This window comes from Lipophrys pholis (genome assembly GCF_963383615.2).
Source record: "Lipophrys pholis genome assembly, chromosome: 10".
NCBI lineage: Eukaryota > Metazoa > Chordata > Actinopteri > Blenniiformes > Blenniidae > Lipophrys > Lipophrys pholis.
The window spans coordinates 11,264,023-11,288,543 of record NC_137640.1 but is presented as its reverse complement, the minus strand read 5'-3'; the positions used below and the strand labels follow the sequence as shown (position 1 = coordinate 11,288,543).

Sequence of the window (24,521 nt, the reverse complement as noted above, 5' to 3'; positions counted from 1 at the left end):
TGAGCGAGAAGATGAAAGACTGAGAGTGCAGTAGAAGTAGGGTAGGACATATTGGAAATATTCTTATTATTAGTTTCAAGACAAAAAAAATGAATAATCAGGGTATTTCTTGCCGAGGTTGGCTGAGGGAGGGAAGATTTACCACTTTGATGGTTGCATCTTCTGTTCGGATAACTAATTTTCATTGCAAGAGGATCAAATCTAGCTTCCTCTCACAATGATTAAAGCTACTTCACCAGGAAAATGGACAGAACAATATATTTCTGAAATTCAAGCAAAACTGCCAACTCTCACACATTGACAGTAAAACTCATGCTATAAACTTTAAAGGCACACATAGAATCTAAAACTGTTGGTCTTCATATGTAATAAAAGCCTGAGAAGAGGTGTTGCCATTTAGGAAGGTAGCTCCTTAAATATAGTCATGATAATATTAACAATACAACTTAAGGTTGCTCACGATAACAAATGTGTACTTTTCTTTCTATATTTATACGTATTTTACTTCTGAAAAAGCATTTTTCAATAAAGTCCCATGGAGTTTCTAAGTCTGTGTATTTTATCATGATTTCTTCTAAAAACAAACAAACAATGCTGGGAGGAAAATTCCTGCACATTTAACAAGCATACAGGAATTAGAGAGACATACTGGTTCAAGCAGGGCGTGTAGGAGTTCTTGTCCTCCTCGATAATGGAGACGATAAGTGTGATGAGTTTGGACCAGAAGTCCAGATTTTTGATGCTGGGGCCCTGCTCCTCTGGAGGCACTGCACCTTGCTTGGCCTGGAAAAGCAGTGACACGGCTGGAGTCACAACAAATGAATATATATTAAAAAAAAAAAAAAAAGGAGAAAGTTTTGCCTGATGACCAAGTTATTTGTAAAATATGCAGAGAAGCTTGACACGGACAGAAACTGCAAAGAGTGTGTGATCATCGCTGTTCTGTTCAGACGTCACATCCTGTCGGACCATATAGTACTCTTAATTTCACTAATGGTATTGTTATTGTGGCACAAAAAAGCACATTTTGGAGGGAAACCTTGACTGTGTTGGTAATTCAACAACGCATACATATTCAACATTTGCTGTTCAAACAGCTTTAAACAGACTCCGAATGTCGACTGTCTGGTTGAGTCTTTTGAAATAGCTCAAAGAGTGCTGAAATTTAAAAAAAAAAAAGACACTTAGCTTGGAGCCGCAGGGTGTGAACAGAGAAGAATGATCTTGCAGAGGTTTCAACAAAATATAGCAACGCCCCTCAGGATGAAATCTTTTATTCAAAGGGAAAAATACTTATTTGAAATTCAACTGGGAGTCCGAATGGGACTGGTGCTTTAATGAGGGCTCAAAGCAAAGCTCTAGAAATCCTTGTTAAAATCTGGTGCAGGAGTGATGGGTGGAGGAGCGTGGCCTCCTCACACTGAGAGGAAGACTGGCACTGACCACACACAGACAGATGTGTACACACACGTGAGCGTCACATTTAAATCTTACACACCAGACAAGGATGAAGCGGTCATCACAGAGAGATAACATGAGGTAAGATTTGAAATAATTGGGAGTCTTATAATTTCAGTGAGTTTATGCTCAGATGGTGAAACATCCTGTATTTGGCTCCTCATCCTCAACCTCATCCTCATCCAGGTTTCGTAGCTCCTCATTAAGAATATAGTAAAACCTGCCTGTATTGTCAAATACTATGGCTTCCAGGCCCAAACAAGTTGTCTGCATATTTAATCATCATCATCATCATCATCATCATCATCATCATCATCATCATCATCATCATCATCATCTTTCAAACCTGTTTCAGATTAATTGCAGAGATACGTTAATTTAGTACGATGATGCACTGTGGCATTGACATTAACATAAAGAGAAACACTTTATACACTAAAAATTTTGAAAACATGCTTTTTTTTGACATTTCACTGCACTTTACATCAGAGGACGAACTATACCAAAAATAACACATTTTGAAATTGGATTTGTTTCTGAAATATTTCATGAAAGATAGATTTACAAATAACTCTTCTAATACCTACAAATAATGGTTATTAGAGGGAATATGCCATTATTGTTTTTAGCTACTCCAGATTGACTCCATCTCCCTGTGACCCTGATTTTGATTGGAGAAAAAAAAATTAAAATAGATTGATGTTTTATTTGATGTTTCATTACATGTGCCAAAATAAAGTTATTGAGGATTGTATTTTCTGGGACACACTAACCTACGCCTATGCAGACATTCAGTCAATTGCTGTTGCTTCTTACCGGGTCTGTCTGGTACTCGCGACTGTAGAGCTCATGACAGTTATTAAAGATGTACTCGTAGGTGGAGTTGAGACAGGCTTTGACACAATCTTTCACAACCTGACTGGCTCTGGGTGGAGACTGGAGCTCCTGGACCTGAATACAGAGACACAGACAGGGACAGGTGACCGGCTGGTTAAATGACCAAATAACAGCACTTAAAACTTGTTTCAATAATCACGCTCGTGACAAAATCCCCCAAAACGGCCATTTGCCTTTTTAAAAATCACAACTTGTTAAAATTTCAGGACACTATTAAAATTCAATACGTTCCACAAGTGAAACACATTAAGAAAAGGTTCATTAAAATGAAGGTGAAGAAAATTAAACAGAGAAGAAATCCAAAAAGATTTTTACAAATGGTGAAAAGATGAAGGGTCAGTACCTTCATTCTGAAGAAGGTGATACTGGTGAGGAGATCCACTGTAGACTTGAGGTCCTGCAACCTCTCAGGACTGCTGGCTGGGAAATTATTCTGCAGTCACATGGAGAAAATCCAATGAGCCAAAACACATGATTCCACTTCCATTTTCGTCCAGAGTGTTTTCTTCGTGTCGTGTGGGCAAGATCCAGCATGTTCGCACTATTTTCACTGCCAGCACCCCTCTTCTTTTTGTGTGGATGTGCGGCGTTTCCCTAATGTGTCTGTGCATGTATTAGTAGAGCATGCCATTCTAATTAACACATCCACCTACTGTGTTTTACAGTTTCTCACAGAGGGAGACATACAAGGACAATAGGAATAACTTATATTTTAGACAATATAAAAAACAAATTCTGTGCAAACAGAGCGAGAAAGAGGAGCCTTACTCGATACATGGACAAGTCGATCCTTAAAGAGTTGTGCAGCTGATCTAGGAGCTTGACAAATCGCTCTTTCTGCAGGATTTAGAAAAAAACACAATGTTTAATATCTGAAAAAAGGGTGATGAGCTTCCACATGTGTCGCATAAGCAGCTCTGTATTATTCAAACCAAACTTGATGAATTAAAAACATCTGTGAAATGTTTGCTTACACCAAAGTTAGATGCCGCAAAGCGGTCTGAGGCAGAAACGTTGTTGGTTGCTTGGGTGGTGTGGGCATAGTAGGCATTGATGTTGGCGAGCAGGGTGCTCATCACCGCTGGCACACCTGGGCACATGTACTTCGACGACAAGCAGGCAAAGTGGCTGCAAGTGAAAGACGGACATGTGAGCAAAACACCGGATATTCACAGCGTTGGAGGGCTCGATACATGACAGAGATCAGCAACGCACTCGAACACATGAGTCATTGCCCTTTTGCAGTAATGTTCAGAAGGTCTTTATGTAGGACTCACGTCATGGCCTGATAGATGGACTCCACTCCGTAACGCATCGCAAACTCATCCACAATCTCCTGGGGTGTCTCCTCAAAGTATACTTTCCATGCATCATCCCCTTTGGCATCAGGAATCTTCACTACACCATTGTTTTGGATATCAGTGACAAAATGGAAGAGGTTCTGCAGATTAAAAAAAAAAACCCAGAATGAAATGTAAAAAAATATAAGGATGAATAAAAATTATAAAAAAATAGAAAGAAATTAGAGAAATTTTGTAAAATGAGCAGGGCAATGTAGAATATTATCAAATGATTGTTTCGATCTCTCAGAGTAATCAAATAATTCATATACATTTAATTGAGGGTGCAACCTCTCAAGCTGCTGTGGCCGTGGAGTGTGTAACATAAAAAGCAATAAAACGATGTTATGAGGCGAATACAAGATTCCTTCTCAGCCATAGAGTGTGAAACCACTGTAAAACATTCTGAGTGGCTTTATGGGCACTTCTTTGCAGCAATAACAGTGGTCGTTTGTCAGTTCGGGTTCAGCTAATTTGCTCTGTTGAGTAATGGGCCGAGTAATGACTCCACGCGAAGCTGTGATGGGCCTGCAATCAATCAGCAGGGTTTTCTGCACAGAGCCACAACAACTGAAGTGCATCTGGTGTCCCTGCTGCTGGATGTGGTCCTTATCGGTGTAGACTAGAGCAACGCAAACTTCACAGAGTATTAATCTTAAGTTTAATACTTAATATATCAGTCAAATAAATGAAGCCGTTGAGCGCAGCTCATTAGGACAGTTTGGCACAAAGATGCACTCATTGTACATTGAAGTGCACAGAGTCAGACACAGATGAGGGCTGGAAAGATAAAGTTCAGGATTCAGCAGTAATATTGAGCAATAACGCATGCTTCTATACATTTAGCAGACCATTGAGACCTTCAGGCATGATCCCAAGTAGAAAGAATATTTTTAAATATGTACTGAAGTGCTTATATTATACTCGATTAAATCTATAAGCACTCCTCAAAACCTCAATATAAGTACAAAGCATTCCTTCTTAAAAATACTTGAAATATTACCTCCTCTTTAACCACTCTTTACTAAGTTGATTTCATATTGTGAGCCCAGTCTGTCGTCTGATTTTAAAATGAGTATATTAGTGTATTCAAAGTTATAAATTGTACTCAATGATAAGTAAAAACTACATATTTGCAACAGAAAGTGTACCAAAACATAACTCCATTCCAATTTAATTGTTTTACTTCCAATCCAATTCATACTATGGCAACTATACTATGAATTAATTGCCATCGACTGTGTCTTTAAGTCAGCGTGCAGACATGAGTAGAAGCAATAAACCCAAATTTACTTTCAGATTGGAAGTCCAGCTCATCCTGAAATATTTTATTATTTAGGTAGTGGTTGATGTATATCATTTGGTGTATTCTCAATTTCATTTATAATAAATCATGACTGCATTCAAGGACTAGACTTCTCGAATAACAATTCCCACAATGAAACCGGAGCTTACTTCATGCAGACAGGTGTACTGGACGTGATATGGCGCGACTGTCTCCTCTCCCTTTATTTCTACATTGATGTGCATACGGATAGCTCCAGAAACAGCCGATTTGTCCGTGCGCTTGTCTGTGAAGAGCACAAAACACAGGGACACACTGTTACAGGGCTTTCGACCACAAAAGTTAAGTTTCGTTTTTTTTTTTTAAATATAAGTGCATTAGGAGAGAAAACGAACAGTAAATTGTACTGACCCAGATTGTACCAGACGTCCATCTCTCCGCTCAGAGTGCGGACCTCGATGATGGTTTGACCGAGGAAGTCATCCGACTCTCGTTTGAATTTCTGCTTCACGCGGGATTTTATGTCGTCATCTTCGTCCCACACGCGCACCTTGATGCGGTCTGAGGAGTTGTGACACTCACTATGCAGAGAGAATCAAAGATTGAGCCACTGCTGCTTACAAAAGCGTACACAATAAATTCTCTAACAGAGGTCAACTGGAGGGCAAGTCTTGTGGCAGCAGGCACAATAATTCCAGCTCCAACAACTTATCTCAAAGTTGTTGCAGTAAAACTGTTTAATGGCTGTTGGAAGACGTAAACCTGTAAAGTATGACAAATGAAACCGATTAAAATAGTGTTTGATGTATTTCTACAAAAGTGTGTGACTTACAAATTAAAAGTCTCCTCCCAGACAGGGTTGAGGTTGCCGTATATGGTCTTTGTCCTCTTTTTTGTCTTTCCCACCTGGACGGTGACATACGGATCACTAGAACCAGTTTTATCCTTGGCCTGCAGACCCTGGGCACACAACACTGCGAAGACATAAAAATAAGCCAAACATAAGCGTGTGTGTGTGTGTGTGTGTGTGTGTGTGTGTGTGTGTGTGTGTGTGCGTGCGTGTGTGCACACATGCAGACAGATGCCTTTTCCACTCATCTGTCCTTCTGCTCTACTGCCCCATAAATGCCACCTGTGTTCCCTGCACAAAAATGGCAGCTTGTCTCTCTTCATAGACACAAGCCCCTGACACACACCGTCTCCCCTGACGTTGACGTTGACCGTGATGGCCAGCTCCCTTCGAAGTTACTGTACTCAGCACCCTCTCACCTGTGATGCTGATCTTGGCCGACCATTTAGATGTACCGTCCAGCACGCTCTGTTTGATCTGCTTCATTTGGGTGACGTGGGTGGCCTTGACGATGGCGAACACTTCCTGAATGAGTTCAAATATTTCCGGTTTGTTCCTCTCACGGATCTTCATGCGGTCCTTAAGAACCATAATGATGTTTTGGGTTCGGTCCTCTGCACCATGTTTAGAACTTTTCTCTGCAGCTCCTGGTAAGAAAGAAAAAAAAAAAGGAAACTGTAAAGAAGTACATTCAGACCAAATAGACAGTCGAGCCACATAGAGCTGCAGTGGGTCGTCGTTTTCCATGTGGAATTTGCATGTGCATAATTGAAATTCTTTCAGGTACACTGGTTAAACCCCGCAATCTAAAAACATATGTTTGAGGTTAATTAGTTACAATTAACTTATCCATACGTGCGAGTCTGTGACTGTCTGTCCGTGTTTGTGATCAACTGATGACCTGTACTTCGCCCACAGTCAAGTGGGATCTGCTCCGGCACCCTGCAACCTTACTTTGGGTAAAGGCGTATACAAGATGGATGGATTGTATGAATACAAGAGGTATAATATGAGAAAGGCTTGATAAAAAATCCTTTTTATAATGAAGAGAGAAAAGCTGTTTAGGTCTTGAAGAATTTGGTTATACTTCATGAATGAGAGGCGGACATATTTCCAAAGCTATTATAATTTTTTTTTAAAGTGAGGAGGAAGGAGACGACCAGATGACAACAAAAGACAAATGAATTTTAATATCCTCTCAAGAAAACATAGAAAATAAGGACGTAGGAGTGGAAGGAAGAAGAGGAGAAGGATGACTGTGCGCTTGGCACTGACAAATAGACATCATAGACGAAATGGTACGGTTCACTCTTATTAAAAAATAGCACTGACAAAGCAAGAAGTCTAAAACACAAAGTCAGCAAAAGGATTTATATGCCACCTCATCTTTTCGCTGAACAGCACAAAAAGAACAAACAGCTTTAAACTCACAATTAAAAGCATACTGCTGGTTACACAAGAGCAATATTTCATAAAAAAAGATATATACAGTATATATATATATATATCATGATGTGAAATCTACTGATGAATAGACTACACTACATTGCCTCGTTGGCTATCTTTGTCGCTCTCATCTCATGCTCACACACCAACACTGCTATACCGATCATATGGAATGAAACCCACAGAATTTGACATTAACAAAATTGATATATTGTTGTGGTGGCCAAGAAGATTCACCACAATAAGTCACTACTGGATATGCCACGATACAAATACAACAGATGCAACAAGCATACGTCGTTTCTGCAAAGATAATTTCTCACCAACCCAGACTCACTTAAACTGCAAAATGTTCGTTCACTTCCATTGTGGTTTTTGTGTTTATATTGTCTGTTCGTGATTAGGTTTAGGCCAGATTGAATCTTAATTTCTTTCAAATCAGTCAAGTATTAATGCGTAATAGGTTAAAAAGAAACAAGCAAGATAACCAAACAGATGTCTTACTTTGGAGACAATCAGCATTGAGTAGATCCTGGCACTTCTCGTGGCATTTGACGCCACACTCCGTACAGCGCATGCCCTGGCGAGCAATACCCCACAGAAGTCCCTCACACTCATAGCAGTAAGTGGGTGTGGTGGCGGTCCACACCTCAAAATTGTGTGGAGTGGTGCAGGAGATGGGATATATAAGAGCCTGCAGGGTCTTCTTATAGACGTGACTCTTCTACAAGGGCACAAAAAGAACACGGTCAGTACAGCGACGCTTCTAATCTAAAGGAAAGCTTTTTCAAATGTGTAGATTCTACACCCGAGATAAAGGTGGACTGACCAGTTCTTCATTGTGCAGGGTGCTGGACGTCAGCGCTGAGGTGATACCGGCCTTCCTGGAATTCTGGACCAAGGACTGTCATTGTTTCATAGAGAGAAAGGGTCAGTTTTTCCTCAATTCTCACTTTAATGTCTTTTATTATCAAGACTAATATCAGAGAAGTCTACGAGGTTATGTGTATCATTACAACCACGACTGGCACAGTCTTCTTAGTCACAATAAAACAGAGGTGTCAACTGCAGAACTTAAGATGATTTGTTTTGTGAAGGAAATCTGTTTGTACATAATAGGAAGGCGTTGAGATCTCACAACCTACTTGAGGTATTTCTAAAGCAAATGGTATTTTGGGGACTCACCATGGCCTGCGGTTATGATACGATGTTGGGAATAAAAGAAAAGAGAATTATTATTAGAAAAGCATTTTATATATATATATTTTTTTTTTGGAGAAATACAATTTAAAAGCAAAAGAAATGAAAGAACTACTGAGAATCCAATGTCTACAGGAGCACTGAAGATACGGTATAAAAGCACAGACGTGTCAATAGTTGTTGGCAATGTCAGCAAATCATTTGAGATCTGAATGAAACAATTCTGAGTACTCATTGAGCCAGTGTTCTACCTTGTCCAACCAATTACCTGAGGCACACTGACAAGCTGTGAGTGACGACACACAAGAGCAAAACAGAAAAATAATCATGTGTGCAGCTGCCTGTGTTTTCTTGTCATTGCGTTTTGGCTGCTATTTATTAATGAATGAGAACATTTGAGCTAATTACCTGTTGGTGGAGCAGCTTTGATTGGATGTCTTTTTAAAAAAATTTACACAAAAAACATAATACTCAGAAAAATATTAAAAGTATTGCTTACTTAGTTTTTTTACATTCCTGTTTTTCTCTTATCTCTGTTACATTATCACATTATATGTTCTGAGATGTATTTTAAGCCTTATTTGGATTCATGAATGTGAATTTCTGCTTCTCAGCAAAGTGCTAATGGCTGGGGCTGGAGGAGGTGGGTGTTCAATGATTTACATACACCAACCTCTGCTAAATTATTTTTACTGTAGGGGTGAATAAAACTCGTCTTTACAAGTAAAATTATTCGAAAGATGAGCATCCAGAGCTCTATGGAGAATAATAAAGGACTGGGGAAATCCTGCTTGTGGGATTTATTGTGAAAAATTAAATGCATCTTCATTTAATTCCTGCAACCGTTGGACCCATTACACCGTTACTCAGTTTCTGTTAAAACCAGGGCACGTGTAAACGTGGCCTGAGGCACATCTGTACAGTAATCCTTCTCTCTGATCAGAATCTTGACATGCAACACCTGTGAGGTGGTTGGAATATCTTGACAAAGGAGAAGCGCTCACTTACAAAGATTTAGACAGATTTGTGAACAATAATTGAGAAAAATAGGCCTTTTGTGTGCATATAAAAAAATAAAAAAAAAGCTAGAGGAAAATGGGGGCAAAAACAGTTGAATTTATATTTTTGTTCAGTGTACAAAGAAACACATTTTCACAAATGATGTACAAGTTTATTCTATAGTGTTATATTCCTAATAGTCAAGAAACACGGGTGAAGATGGCAGGGTGGGGTGATAAAAGGTCAGTGCCAATCAGAGGAAACCTTTAACCCCAGCCAGTCGCCTCTCACTTTTATAGCTCACCCAGTTTGGCTTGAATAGCAGAAAAATGGTCTATTAGCAGAGTGAGATGCTTTGCAGAGAGTTAAAAGATGCTGACAATGGCCCCTAAATGATGTAGGATTGTGCCAAAGAACAAAAAGGAGGTTAAATAAAGCAGAGGAAAACAGAAGTGGCTTTATGGATGAGTACTGACGGCTGAACTGAGTGATAGATGGACTTGGTATACGCAAGAGACAAAATCTGGGAAATCTAAAGAGATTAGTGCAAAAAAACTCACCAGATCTCTGACCAGAGGCATAGCTTTCCTTTTCCTGAGATCTGGCATGCTGTCAATGCTGTATAAAGCTCCACCCATCCTGCAGACAAACCATTCACATAACATTAGCTTCATATCACTGCTGTTGCTTTTTGCAAACTTGAACCTGGCCGTCATAAATCAATTATAGAACAGATGCATTCAGACATTAAAGCCCTAGACAAGAGATATATTTCTAAAAGTCGGAGTTGTGTCAGCATCATTGTTACTTACCCTGCTGATAAAAGCAAAGATGCAATCCCAACACTTTCTCCTCGAGCCTGTAGACACAAAGGGATAGAAAAAGCAGGCAGAGACGTGAGGCATTGACACGAGTAGCTGGAAACAGGGGAAGCGTACTGTAATAGTTGGTGGTTTTATTTGATCTTCACTTTAGGAACTATAAAATAAAATCTGTGCAACAAGCTCTCTTTCACAGAAGGTTTCACATTGAACCGTTACAAACGGCATGTAGTCCCAGAATTTAAATTTTTTTTAAAGTAAAGACACTGGTATCAATTCAAGATGAAAGAAAATGGGGTAAAATAAGGAGCGTGGTGTAGCTGAGTTGGATCTGTCTTAGTGAGGGTGGTGATTATTAGTGGTGGGCTTGAATGAGACAGCAGTAGAGGATACAGCCAGATGGTTATCCGTATAATCACTCTTTTCCCTCTATCTGCTCTATTATAGAAAGACATCTTCTTTGTCTACTTGCCTTTTCAAATAATGGCACGCAGCACTGATACTAACGTCACACTGAGGCACAGAAATAGTCCTGTTTGATAAAAATGCCAGTTCTTGAAAATGACACATAGCAGGCTTGCAGAGACTTCCTATGTGGTTATTGGCTCTCCATAAATATCTATAAGCTGTTGTCTACTATAGAACTCACATAGAGTCACACTGGCCACACCCACCTGAGAGTCCGCTCCCGCCATGGGTAATCAGAACGGACAACATGCAAATCGCTACGAGGATGGTAAACAACTGAAAAGAAAACCATGAAATGGCAAAAGAAAACAAGGGATAAACTGAGACTATCATATAAAGACAAACACAATACTAACCAGAGCTGGGACAAAAGACAGGTTAACGAAAATGTTTTTTTTTGGGGGGGGGGGAGACATAACGGCAGAACATGCAGGATCTGATCTCATGCAAGAAGTCAGCAAACATGAATCAAGCAGCGATAAAGAAAACATTTAATATCCAACATGAGGAATGCACATGATCACCTAAACACACGCACGCACACAGTGCGAGGCTATACCTCTTGAAGCTGAAGTCTCACTCTGCTGAAAAGTCGGAGCCAGTTGGCCTTGGCTCGAGCAGGACCAGGTTCCATTATTTCCCTCTTTGGGAAACTGACATCACAGTTAGAAATAATAATGTTATTTGCAAACAGATTGCTTTGTGTACTTATAACAGATATGCTACAAATACATGTTATCAAATTTCAATTACCCAGAATGCATTTGGAGACCATAGTCAGTGAGATAATAGTAGCAGTTTGGCGTGTTGTAAGTTCATTGTGAATGTGAAAATAAACAATGTAGTTGTGTAAAATGACATCTGTGTTATGTTGAAATGTACTTTCAAAGGCTTTGGGGTCTTGATCATCATGACCCCAAGGCCTTATTGGATCGAGGCCAGAATACTAGTCTCTAGTCCCATGTCCTGTTGCTCTGATTGTTTATATATCAGTGTGTCAGGGCAGGGAGCAATTCCACTTTTCCCTGGGATCAAAAAAAGTCTATCTGTGGCAAGGTCAGTTTTGACAGGGGCTTCACATGTGATGACCAGCAAAATTGACGTCAGCACAATTCAGCTATACAAACATTTTGCCTGGTATTTCAAAGAAGTCTTCGTCAAATTTATTTACTCCATCAGCGTTTTATGTCTGAAGCAAATCTCAACAAAAACTGAAGCTGGAAAACTGGCAACTAACAGACAGGTTTAAGAAGTCTACGCTTCTGTTTGATTTGTGTAAATCTGTTTAGAATAATAGCAATCATAAAGCCTGTGTGGATTTTTTTTTGTTGTCTCTGTTAAACTGACAAATGCACAAACTGTGTTCACCTTGGGACAGGAGGCTCTTCTGGTTTCTCTTCGGGAGCCGGTGGGATGCTCTCTGGTGCTGGAGGCTGCTCCAGGGGTAAAGGCTCCTCCAGACTGGGTTCAGATTTAAACTCTGGCTCCAGAGGCTTGGAGTCCAGAGCTGGAACCACTGACGTGGTTGTGGGTGTGGAAGAAGTTGTGACAGACACATCCTGCTGTGAAAATGTGAAATGGGGCTTGGTGGCCTCCGCAGGCGGCAGCGTGTTGTCCTGTGAGGCAGGCGGTAAACTAGACTCCGTGCTCGGAGGCGGCAGCTGATCCTGTGCAACACGCTGCTGATGCAATGATGGCTGCTTCTCCAACGGTGGCCTGGTGGAGGACAGGCCATCAGAGGGGGGTATAAGGGTGGGGGCTGTGCTTGTGGGTGTGGGGGTGTAGGGAGGCTCCTGGTCCTCACTGAGCGTGGCGTCCAGTGGGTACATATCTTCATCTTCTTCATAGGGCACCTCTTCCTCATCTTCATAGTGGTACTCTCCTTCTTCTGGGTACATGCCTCCCTCTTCTTCATCATACAGTGCTCCCTCTTCCCCTCCATCTTTAAGATAACCTCCCTCATCACTGTAGATGCCCTGGTGTTCCTCGCCTTCCCAGCCGGGAGAGTCTTCTTTGCCATAGCTGACCGAGGAGTGGCAAGAGTGGTAGGAGTCGTTTTCATCGTAGAACTCTGAACCTCGCAAGCTTTCTCCGTCCTCGGGAACAAACTCTTCACTGAGCTGAGAGCTGCCTCGACTCAGCTCACCTGATGAGGCGTAACGACTGTCTGTCGGACTGAAGTGGAGGAGAGGGAGACAGAAATATGAGTTAGATGAGCAAAAACACATATTTAAGAGTGAATGAGGGTTTCCACTCTGGCACAATAAAGAGGTGGATGTCAGAAAAGTAATAAAATAAATTGGTTGGTACCAGGTACACCACAGCTGAAGCCAAAAGGAAAAATTTAAAAAAAAGAAATAATGAAGGTAATTAGAGGAGAGGCCAGTTTTGAGTTTATATAACTTCAAGGGGCGCGTCATCTTTTCAGTGGTGGGGGAAATTACAATGGATACGAGATCACAAACAGCAAATACACAATACCAAAGCACAGTTACAATTAACTTAGGACACATTTTTATGCCCTCAATGAAAACAAAATATAATCCTGAAGAAAAAGGCACTTTAGTAGCCTGGCTGGACAAAAACATTTCTGGAATAAATATGTGAATAATATTTAGTCACTATGATGAATGAGGCTATCAGACACCAAGACAGACCATGAGTCAGAGAGAGATTTGAGACACAGAAAAAAAAAATCTGTTCCTTTAACACGCACGCTTTCCTCTTTCGTTACAGTCATGTTGGTACAGCAGCAGTGAAAGAGAAATCTGCATTATAGCCTTGGACTGTAAGCCAGAAGGAATGCACACTGAAAATGAATGGACACGTAAAATCGCAGTCACAACACCCCCCCCCCTTTGTTTCTATTCTGCACCTTTTTTCACAATCATTCTCTCTCACCCTCAGTCATCACAAAGGCTAACAGTGGCAGTGACAAACACTCCCATAAGGCTTAAGCTTGAATACATATCTACCCTCTTTTTCCCCCACAAAGAATACAAAAAAAAAAATAATAATAACCCGACGAAATAAAAATGAACGTAATCTGTCTTGGCCACCCTCCTGCTGTCTCTCAAGGGGAAGTGAAATGTGTATAATTACTAAGTATGGGACACCCAGAATAAGACATAACCCTCCTTAATGTCTCACATACAGGTTGAGGCTGTAATAACCAGCTGTCATGACAACAGATGCACACAGACACGCACGCACGCACACACAAAGACTCACAGAGGCATTTCCACAAACTCTAACTGATAATTAAGCTCTCTGTCTTTCACTTTTATAACACAGCACACACTGACACACATCCCATCAGTCACTCACCCTGGGTGAGTCACCCACACACACATAAAAACAAACCGCTGCACAAAACCTCTAACAATTGAAGACAAGTGTGTGACACTTATTTGTGATTCTTCATCCAGGACAGAGTAAAGATAAAGCGCCAATAATTTTCCATTTGAAAAAAAAAAAAAAAAATAGAAGATAGATAAACAAAGATAGGGTAAGAGCGCATGCATGCAAAAGCACAGCGAGCGAGGAGGACAGGACAAGTCCACCACTGACGTCACAGCGAGACGGGGTCACAGGCTGGAGCAGGAGGAAGGTAGAGGAGGTACAGAGACCCACCTATCGGACAGCGAGTGCCTACTGTCTAGTGAATACTGACGACTGGTGCGCCGGCTCGACCCTGAGCCTGAGTCGATATCGCTGCGCCCGTTGGTGGCCGAGTCTAAACTATCATAGCGTCTGGTAAGAGGAGCGGGGGTGGGGGGTGGGGGTGGGGGTGGCAGGAAGGAAGGAAGAAGTAGGACAGGAGCATCAGTAGCGCTCAGTACAATTCGTCTTACAGAAAGTTGTAACCAAACGAGGCTCTGTTCTTCCAGGCTGAGGATGAAATAATAACTTTGTCTCTTTAATGTACCACATGACTACAGAGACGTTTGGCCAGGCCGGTCCCTAAAACATCTAATGGACTCATAGTCTTTCTTTGAAAGCTAATTTGACATTAATATGAGTCAGGCATTAATGTTGTTCAATTCAAGTTGGTAAAACCGTTGTACTTATAAGACACAGCCTTTTTAAGTTTTACACTCTGCCAAACTAAATTGAATTACTGGAAATGTGTATTTTGTTATATTAACATAATATAATAAAGTAACAAATGTTGCTTTTGTAATTTACAATAAAATCAGATGAAGAAAGTATTCAGTAAAAGACAGAATTGTACATAATCTAAATTATAATATCAAGCAACCTTTGTATAATTTGTGACCCAATTCTTTTAGCTCTCAGTTTGGTTTAAAATGTGAACATTTATTTTGTACCAAATGTAACTGTCAGAAGATCCATTTGAGATTTTCTGAGAAATATGTGACTTTCATTCCTCTGCAGCCATTCTAAACACATCTAAAATGCTTCGAATGATGATTGTGCAACCAGGAATATAAATCTCAACTTAATCATAACGCAATACTGAGGAAATCATTTAAACCAGCTTTTGTCTTCATATTACTTTGTGGATCCATATACTGTCTACTGTCAAGTACAGGCCTTATAAACAGAGCCATATAACCCAACCATCATGGTATTTAGTTTAAAGATGAAATGCTTTGCACATCACTGTAGTCCATTTTATGGACATGTCACAACGTTTCTGCACAGCGTGGAATGCATTTTTCCTGATGCTCATAAAGTTGGAGAGACGGTTTTATGCACACAGACGCCCATAGAGAAAAGAAAACCACAGAGGTCCACGTAATACATGACCTGTATACAAGAACTCTGTGCCCCAGCATGCTTGTATACTGAGGCCAGGGTTATTCTCTAGAGGGGAAAGCACAGTGGGACATGTTACCATGTATAACACAACAAAACAAAACAAGGCTGTGTGGGCTTGTAGTCTCAGTAACAAATGGCACAGAATCCACGTGAAATAATCACAAATTAACTTTTTTTTTTTTTTTTTTTTTTTTTTCAAAATGGTGAGACTGATGCAACAATAACATTTAAAAAAAATTCTTACTTCAGTATCAAACCTCTATGTTTTGTACACATTATGAGTGCTGTGTGTGGATGATAGATACTAAGCTTGAAAAAAACCAACAGACAAAAGAAACAACAACATTTTCTGTCGTTTGTGGCCAATTGATGGATCCAGTGTGGCCGTTACCTCATGGCTCTGTGATCGTAGTCCAGCTCTTGCCCGTCTTCATTGTAGGACTGGCTGTAGTGCTGATGCCTCATGGGATACTGGTGCATGGACGCATTGGGCTGAGAGGTGGTGTAGTAAGGCGGCGGCATGCTGTTACTTGTCTCACTACGATAGTCGCTGTCCCTGTCATCTACTGCGCTGTCTGGGTCCTCGTCTGCTCAGAGGGACACAGTGGACAAAATACGGGTGTGAGACGCAAACAGGTTTGTGCTCTTGATGAATAACACAAAGAAATGTGATTAAGATTGTGTGTTCAGCTTGTCCTTTTTTATACAGGGGGTTGCAAAAAGCAAGTCATGGCAACTTGAGTTGTACGGTTGCCAAATGTTTCACACTGAATGCCTTTCCTGCCAAAACGAACATTCAAAGCCACGTCTGCCAAGTCAAGACTCAACGTGAATCCCTATTATAACTATTTTATCTTAGAAATGTAGATGTAGAAGGATTTGTTTCATGTTTGAAGTCTTATGTTTTTTGTTTTCTTTTAGTTAATGTGTGATGATATAAACAGTATAAATGAAAACATGTTAAAGTTTTGACACTCACCCAGCAATCTCAAACTCAAAACAAGAACTATAGATTGGATATGTAGGAAAGTTTGTACCTCCCAATTGTAAAAGAACTTGTGAATAACAATTGCTATTTTTATATATATATCTTATATTGACTTTATATGTTAATACCAAAACACACAGTAACTAAACTTATGTTACATCACAATTAGGTCAGGAGAAACGAAAATGCATTTTTATATGAGCTTATGGGCTCTGAGGAAAAAAACCCAACAACTTTACAATGACATAATTATGTTAAGTGAGAGCTTGACAATATTTACAGGATTACTCCAAGTCAATTGCAGGTGCACATAAAATAAACTTACTCTGTTGATCTCCCCACAGACTCCAATTACCTGCAAAAAGACAAAAGTGTTTCTGAACGCAAATTAAACACATTGACAATCTGAAAAGAAATGCGAAACGCAAATGCAAAAGTGTGTAATCATTTTAACAGGCCAAAGGCTATGATGCGTATAGGAGAGGCATATCAGAGCACATACATGAGTGTATGTTTGAATAAACGGAAAGGCCATTATAGAGCCTTCAGTGAAAGATTCACTCTTTTGCACGCTCATATCACTACACTGGACCACTATTGTGTCATTACATGATGCATGCACAAAAGCTGGCCTTGACGCTGTCAAATAACGGTGAGAAGCAAACATAAACTGTTATCAGCTGGGCACAGACACAAGCACCATGGAGACAGACAAACCCGGTGTTAGCAGAGCTACACTATGCACACTTGTACACCTGCTCGGAGAGACAGAGAGACAGAGAGACAGAGAGACAGACAGACAGACAGACAGACAGACAGATACCTATTGTATCTGTCAACTTCAAGTGATTCTAGCATTCAGACACAAATGCCTTTTAAAGACACGACTACTTCCATGTCAATTTCATCCTTTGTTTCATCTGTTAACTTGATTTCTAAATGCTGTCTAGTCCCTCTAGTCCGCTGGGTCAAGACTACAGCAAATGAGATGCAGAGAGCGACAGATCAGGAGGCAGCCCAGGAAGATGGGAAGGAAGAAGAAGAAGAAGAAGAAGAAGAAGAGGTTAGTGACACTCACAGCACTGTGTGGTCGGTGCGTGAAGCGGTCGCTCCTGTTCTTCCTGATAGGCATACTGAGGTGGAAAACAAACAATACAGCAGTTAAGAAGGAGAAGATTCAGCTGTAAACAAACAATGAACCGATGAGAATATTGTCCTCACATCTTGATCTCTCATTGCATTAAGTTGCTCAAGTTTCTTGGCCCAGTATCTGGCCTCTTCCTCGGGGATGTCTGCGGCACAGCAAAAATACAGAAGCCGTTACTCTTCGTAGATCAGAAAGAAAGAAAGAAAGAAAGAAAGAAAGAAAGAAAGATTCCAATAATTGAAAAGCAGACTGATTTGTGAGTGGTTTCTGCCCTCATAACTGAAACGCTTTAAGTATTAGTTTAAATTTGGGACAGTTATGGCCTCCAGATAAACAAATACAACAAACATATAATCTTATCAAATAGTCTTGTGTTTCGAGAAATTAAAAGATAATATCGAGAATAAAAAGCCAAAAAGATTTGAAACATTTCATTCCTCTGTACCAACTGATTGATGGATGAGTAACACACAGTGTGCGGAAATTGTCAGTTTATTCAGGAACACATTTTTTCTACTATGAAGCTTTTCTTCTTTTTTTTAAAAAAAACCCCAGAAATAAGCAATCGTACATATATCTCTTTAAAGGTGTCTGGTTTGCAGTATTGACGACATATTTTCAAAATGTCCTTCTCTTATCTTTACATCCAAATATTTGACAAACGAAAATGTGAGGAATATCATGACTGAAAAAGTATCTAGAAAGGATCTATTGTGACTTGTTCGCGTGCTTCCTGTGTGTGTGTAGATCAGGAAGGCCAGACCTAGTGGCAGTTCGAAGCGTGTGTCTAGCAGCAGCCTGTGAAAGGTCGGGTCTTTGGTTCCACAAATCTCATTCTCAGCCATGATCACATTGGAGTCCAGCGTCAACCATTGACCTGGACCCTCCTGGAAAAGACGAACAGGTACAGAAACATGACTAAACCAGCAGTTGTTATATCATAGAGATAAGTTTTGGCAGACGTTTTAATTCTCTCTCTATTCTTCATTTGTATGACTTTGCACAGTATAGATCCCTTGACTACGGTAAGTTGCCAGGTGACTCCTCCAGTGTGCCACGTGTACCAAGTAGCCTTAGCTGGACATGGTCACAAGTTCACAGTGATAAATAATCTGTTTCTGATACATACTGACCACTGCAGACCACCAAGAGCAGCAGTTTTGAAGATACCCTGACCTCGTTGTAAAACCATCAGATTGTTATCCTGTTCACGTTCCTGCTTCAAACACATCATATTTTAATACAAAATGTTCACTCTCTGTTTAACATGTCCCACCTACTAACAGGTGCCATGACACGATGATCCCAATGTTGAAGCTCATAAATACAAGTTCATCCTACCAATAAGACACAAATCAAAACGGACAAGTTCAAATTGGTCATAATAAACACAACGAGAAAATGCAAATCATAAGGATTTTAATATTTTTAGTTTGGTTTTAATAACAATCACATCAATGTATTGTCCTCATATTTTCATCACTCGGACTGGATGATTCAGGTTAGTATACAGTAAGTGGAGCCAATGAAAGCTCAGGTCTGAGCCAGAGAGAGAAAGGGAGGCTGTACCTCGTTGGACTGCCGTATGTTGCGAAGAGGCATCCATAAGGTTCCCACCATGGTGTCCCAGATCAGCCCTTTATTCCACACCTCCACTGTGAGACCCAGATCAAGCCGGTTTATTTCACTGTTCCACAAAAAGAGAAAGACAACAAAATTAATAAGATGCATAGAAATGACTGAAATGATGCAAAACACAGTAAGGGGAGGGGAGACAATGTTGTATATAGAGGCTTTTAAGTACAAGTGCAGCCTATTCCGTCAGGAGCTGCATTCAAATCCGGTGATGGATATGCACCATGATTTAATCGGCTGAGGGAAATGAGTCATTCAGCATGATGAAAAGGAGTAGGTGATTGTCAACAAGGCTGCTGGCAAGATTTAAGAGACAGCACAGATAGGACATCAGCAGGGACTATCTACATTTCTGCACGGCAAACAGCAGTATGCTCAATGCTTCCTTTTTTAAACAGACCAGAACTCCAATACAGCACATAAGGCGCAATGTCACGAGTATCTAAGAGTGATGTGACTACACATCTGAGTGGCACATTATCAGTTCACTATGTGTCTTGCTGCACCCAAAGACTTAAATGAATCAAAGTCTAATAATAAGCCTGGGAGAGTTATGAAAAGGGTTTCCGGCGTTTCCTAGTGTGCAGAGAACAAGTAACTGACTGATATAAACGAGATGCTGCTGGTTGAGTTCATATCGTGCGTGTTGAAGAAAAATCATGTGAATCAGTAAGACTGTGACACGCTTTCCTCAGGTTTGTTTAGCACTGTTCCTGACAAACTCCTCCCGTTGTGAGGTGTTGATTAAGCTGAAATGGGGAGAAACCCTTTTGCCTCGGTGTGTGAACTCTGCAGGAGCAGCTCGAACATCAGCAGAAATGTTATGTCACCTCCTCACTACCCGGTGGGAGGGAGACAGAATAGGAAAAGGAATAAAAAATAAACTGCTTTTAGGAAATATAAATATTACGGTTGACTCTGATGCTTCAAACTGCATAACATTTTTTGAGTTCGTAGCGATGCCCCGTGGTGAAGTCGCCTTTCTGATCAAGGGTAATAACTGTATTAAAGCCTCATTTAATAGCAGTATTTTAAAATAATAGGTATGGATCGTGGTGGTGTGGTGGTTAGTGCAGTTGTTTTGCAGCAAGAATATCCAAGATGTTAAAACTGGGTTCGGGGCCTGTGCATTCTCATGTATATTAAGCATCTGGTGTTAAGATTATTACATTCATTCATTTTCTTCCGCTTATCCATTTCCGGGTCGCGGGGGTGACAGTCTGAGCAACGTCACCCAGATCACATCGCATCCCATTTAAGAACCTTCCTGCAGGTGGTGAGCCCACGGGAAGGTGGCGCCCGGCGTGGGACACGAACCCACTACCCTGAGATTGTGAGTCTCATGCTCTACCAACTGAGCTAGCCGGGGGAAGATTATTACAATACAGCAAAATTGTTAGAAGAATCCAACTTTATTCTTTAATATAAAATTCACAATCTTAACAAATTATTATAACTTCTACAATTACATGTATGTTATCTAGGTGTTGTATTAGTGAGACAGTATTTCATTTATTTTTATTACCAAAATCTATTCATGTACTGATGATGAAATATAATAGATTTGAAGTAGTACTACCATTATTACCACTAATTCTCTCCTATCCTCACATCATCATCTTCTTCTACAGCTTCATGCCATGGTGTTATGATTGTACTCCTTCGTTGGTGTTTATTTTGTATCTTACCACATTTTTAGTAGGATAATAGCATCATAAAGTTCCAAGGCCCACATTTCTGTTCCTCATGGCATTTTTTATTTTTTTTTATTTGGAGATGCTTGTTTTTCCCTCAGTGGTCAGTCAATGATGAATACTTAATTTAAGGCCTAATGAGGTCAGAGGAAAGAGCTTAAACACTTCAAATGTAATCAATGAAAGAACACTAAGACACTCGCCATCTTTAGTCTCTTATTCCACATTTGCCTTTAATAGTGTTGTTTCTGTTCAGAGCTGAAATAATTCTTCACACATCTTTTTTCAATCTTTTGTATCACTCTCCACTTCACTGCACATGTGAGACATTCATGCACTTTACGTTCATGTCAAAACTCGACTCTAATATTATCAAACAAGTTAAATTCACCTCTCAAACCTTAAAAGCGGTTTGGGTTTGTCAGGTTATTAGCAATATGGCTAACATTGCCCCTGATGTTGCAGCTATCGGGCAGAGAATCGATCAGCTTCGAGATACATTTTGCTGTCATTCAACCGAGAGAGTTGCAGCTCTAATATAAGCATCTGAATTGAGGCAAAGCTTGTTTAAATGAAGAGTGAGGAAGACGCAATAGAAGGCAAGAGGCACTCACAACATGAAGTCCTGCTCCCAGCACGGCTGACTGCCGCGCACAGCGATGGTTGTGCTCTTAACATTTTGTACCTTCAGGGTCACGTATGTGTTAAATTTCTCTGTAAACAGTGAGGTGCACAGTTGCAGTGGTTATAATACTGTTAATGTTAAACAGCTAGATTCAGAGAATGGATGATTATCACGGGTCACAACTCACCTTGGGGTCCATCGAGCTTTCCTTTTTTCACTGCACACAGAGAAAAAACACGAGGTATAAGTGACATTTATCATACAGATTTCAAACAGTTCACATTTTCTTGTTCCAAATTTAACTCAGTGTGTCTGCAAAGGCTTTTCTCAGGCTTGTGCTCAGAGTGTCATGTGACTTTCATCTTTTGCACAGCTTGCCTTTAGCTCCTGTGCATGAAAGTATGGTTGGCTGGTGATTGACAGCAGTTTGGCATTTTAGAGCGATAGTAGGGGGTCTTCAGCTCTTGGCCGGGGACTCCTCTGTGCTCTTTGGGCAGAATGCCAGGATCTCATACTGAAAGACCACATCTGTAAGTCAGCCTTTGAAGGGCCAGAGGGACCGTTTGTACAGGTGACACTAGGAGAGGAGAAGGGAGGGCTTGTCCCCCATCCCTTAATGTATGATGCATGTTTGTTTATTGTTGTCAACAGGAGCCTGATGCTGCATGAAAGAACAATGCTCCTGCTACTCTCACACTAAATACAAGTCTCTGCCAAGGTGCCCACTGCCAGTCCCTCCACACAGTCTCCTCTGGGGGGGACCAAACTGTAGCTTAAAACCACAGTGACGTAAAAAGAGTAGACATTATTCATTCAATCGTGCACCCTGGTGATACCCAGGATCCTGTGCTCAGCAGTAAGGTATTAATATTCAAAGCTCCTGAGCTTAATCTTAACAGATTGACTCTTTTCACTCACGTTAAAATTGAACAAAGACAGACAAGGAACAGGCATCATTTTAAATAAACCTAATTGAACCTACTCAGCATGCATCAAAAATATTCTATGTTAAAAAACCTCCAAGATTACTGTCTTTGTAGTGCATGACCTACGACTAATGTGTATATTTGATGGAACTACGTAAATGAACCCAGTCTGGAAATCAGGGTTGCAAAAGTGCTGATAAAAAAAATACATCCTGAGTCATTTTCTTAGTCGCTGACAGCGGAGTAAATTTGATAATCATTGGTGACAAATTGGCTTCTAAAAATAGCGTCACCCTAGCAGCCCCGTGGGATATTACTTATAACTTAAATATCTCTTTGATTCATGAAGCAGGTGCCAGAGTTGGTGGAGTGCTGGTGCATGTGCGTTTTAGCCAACTTCAAAGTGAAATCCTATTTCAGATATTTTAGCTGCTGACGAGGCAGTCACACCGCAGGGGTGAGAGGAAGGTTTATTTCCATAAGATGCATCCAAATGGGTGGTTTGCTTTCAAATAAACAGCAACAGACTGGCGCACCTCAGCTGGACCCTTGATAACATTTGCACTTCTTCTCACCAGTCATTGTTTTCTCTCTCTCTCTCTCTCTCTCTCTCTCTCTCTCTCTCTCTCTCTCTCTCTCTCTCTCTCTCTCTCTCTCTCTACCATGTGGAGAGTATGCACGTGCACTCCCTTTCTATCTCTTTCTCTCGTGCTCCATTAATCTCTCTGAGGAGCCGGATGCAGGCAGAGTGAGCTGCATCCCCAACACTAAAAATAACCACTTCAGTGTGACGGGGTGGGGGGTGCTGGAAAGAAGGAAGACAGTCTTGTGTGTGTGTGTGTGTGTGTGTGTGTGTGTGTGTGTGTGTGTGTGTGTGTGTGTGTGTGTGTGTGTGTGTGTGTGTGTGTGTGTGTGTGTGTGTGTGTGTGTGTGTGTGTGAGGAGTGGGGAGACACTTGCTAACAGGCATACAACTAAAATCCACATTGCAGCAGTTACAGCAGAGAGGAAAACTGAAGGGGGTTTGCTAAAAAAGAAGTTAGGTATTTTCTGTGAAGCCCAACAGAAAATGTTGAGGTGCTGCCAGGATCTATTTTCCCTCATTACTTGTTATAATATGATCTTTTTTTTAAATTTTCACATGGTTTCTCAATCTAAACCCTTTAGTGCAACTAAATTGACTCCCTTATATTCTGAAAAATTATTCAGGATTTCTTCAGTTATAGTTGCAAATTCACAAGAAAAATAAAAGAATTTGCTCAAATATCGCGAGGAATGAGTCTTTTGCAAGAAAAACATTTTAGTGGAGTGAAACTTTCTCCTGCATCAGCATCCAAAGGAGATCAGAAAGGGTGCGATGAACGGGAAAGACCCTCTTGAGTGTGATTTCATCAATTTTGGATTTTTAATTTGACATAGTGTCACAACATTTCAACAAAGGAGCACTTATAAAGACAAATAAAAGCAGGTAAATTAGGTGATTGCTCTTGTAAAATTTTTTTACTTTAAGCTTAAATAATGCCTTCATACAAATTTCTGACTATAATCTCAGGCGCTCATCTCAGTCTTTCTTGTTTTTCAATATAATCTGTTTTTTGTCTTAGTAAAAATAAGAATAGATTAATAGAATTTAACAGTATATATGCTGCCGCTTTTATCCACATGCTACAGTTTTTTTTTATCAGATGCTGCTGTGACAAGGAAAGTTTTCAAATAAAACGTCACGGTACAGTAATGTGCATTTACAATTTAATAAATAAGAAATAAGACATCTAGTATTTTTCATTACGTATAATGACTCTAATACGATGTTACTGTACCTGTCGCGTAATCCTACACAGCTGCAGTACACTAAGAAAAACACCTGAGTTGGGCTGCTTAGAGTAAAAGCACTCAGATAGCTGAGCGTTCTAATTAAAACCTCTTGTAAGAATTTAAGTGTATGTATAGACGTTGTC

At 40.4% G+C, this 24,521-nt stretch overlaps 1 protein-coding gene across 1 annotated transcript in view; it reads right to left on the bottom strand.

Moving 5' to 3' along the window:
- The window catches only part of unc13a (unc-13 homolog A (C. elegans)), a gene marked incomplete at its 3' end in the record, with an annotated part of 49,923 nt that overhangs the window by 22,488 nt on the left and 2,914 nt on the right, over positions 1-24,521 (bottom strand). Inside the window, exons 2-25 of the mRNA XM_080474048.1 lie at positions 21,826-21,855; positions 21,628-21,727; positions 19,254-19,371; positions 18,448-18,571; positions 17,759-17,829; positions 17,616-17,670; positions 16,863-16,892; positions 15,941-16,136; positions 12,133-12,939; positions 11,324-11,417; positions 10,288-10,334; positions 10,036-10,114; positions 8,106-8,180; positions 7,781-8,000; positions 6,250-6,477; positions 5,813-5,954; positions 5,392-5,561; positions 5,151-5,266; positions 3,633-3,796; positions 3,330-3,483; positions 3,124-3,192; positions 2,699-2,788; positions 2,275-2,409; positions 650-783 (exon numbers count right to left, since the gene is read on the bottom strand). Coding sequence (XP_080330174.1) covers positions 650-783; positions 2,275-2,409; positions 2,699-2,788; positions 3,124-3,192; positions 3,330-3,483; positions 3,633-3,796; positions 5,151-5,266; positions 5,392-5,561; positions 5,813-5,954; positions 6,250-6,477; positions 7,781-8,000; positions 8,106-8,180; positions 10,036-10,114; positions 10,288-10,334; positions 11,324-11,417; positions 12,133-12,939; positions 15,941-16,136; positions 16,863-16,892; positions 17,616-17,670; positions 17,759-17,829; positions 18,448-18,571; positions 19,254-19,371; positions 21,628-21,727; positions 21,826-21,855 — 3,448 coding nt within the window. The remainder of the gene's footprint in view (positions 1-649; positions 784-2,274; positions 2,410-2,698; positions 2,789-3,123; positions 3,193-3,329; positions 3,484-3,632; positions 3,797-5,150; positions 5,267-5,391; positions 5,562-5,812; positions 5,955-6,249; positions 6,478-7,780; positions 8,001-8,105; positions 8,181-10,035; positions 10,115-10,287; positions 10,335-11,323; positions 11,418-12,132; positions 12,940-15,940; positions 16,137-16,862; positions 16,893-17,615; positions 17,671-17,758; positions 17,830-18,447; positions 18,572-19,253; positions 19,372-21,627; positions 21,728-21,825; positions 21,856-24,521) is intronic.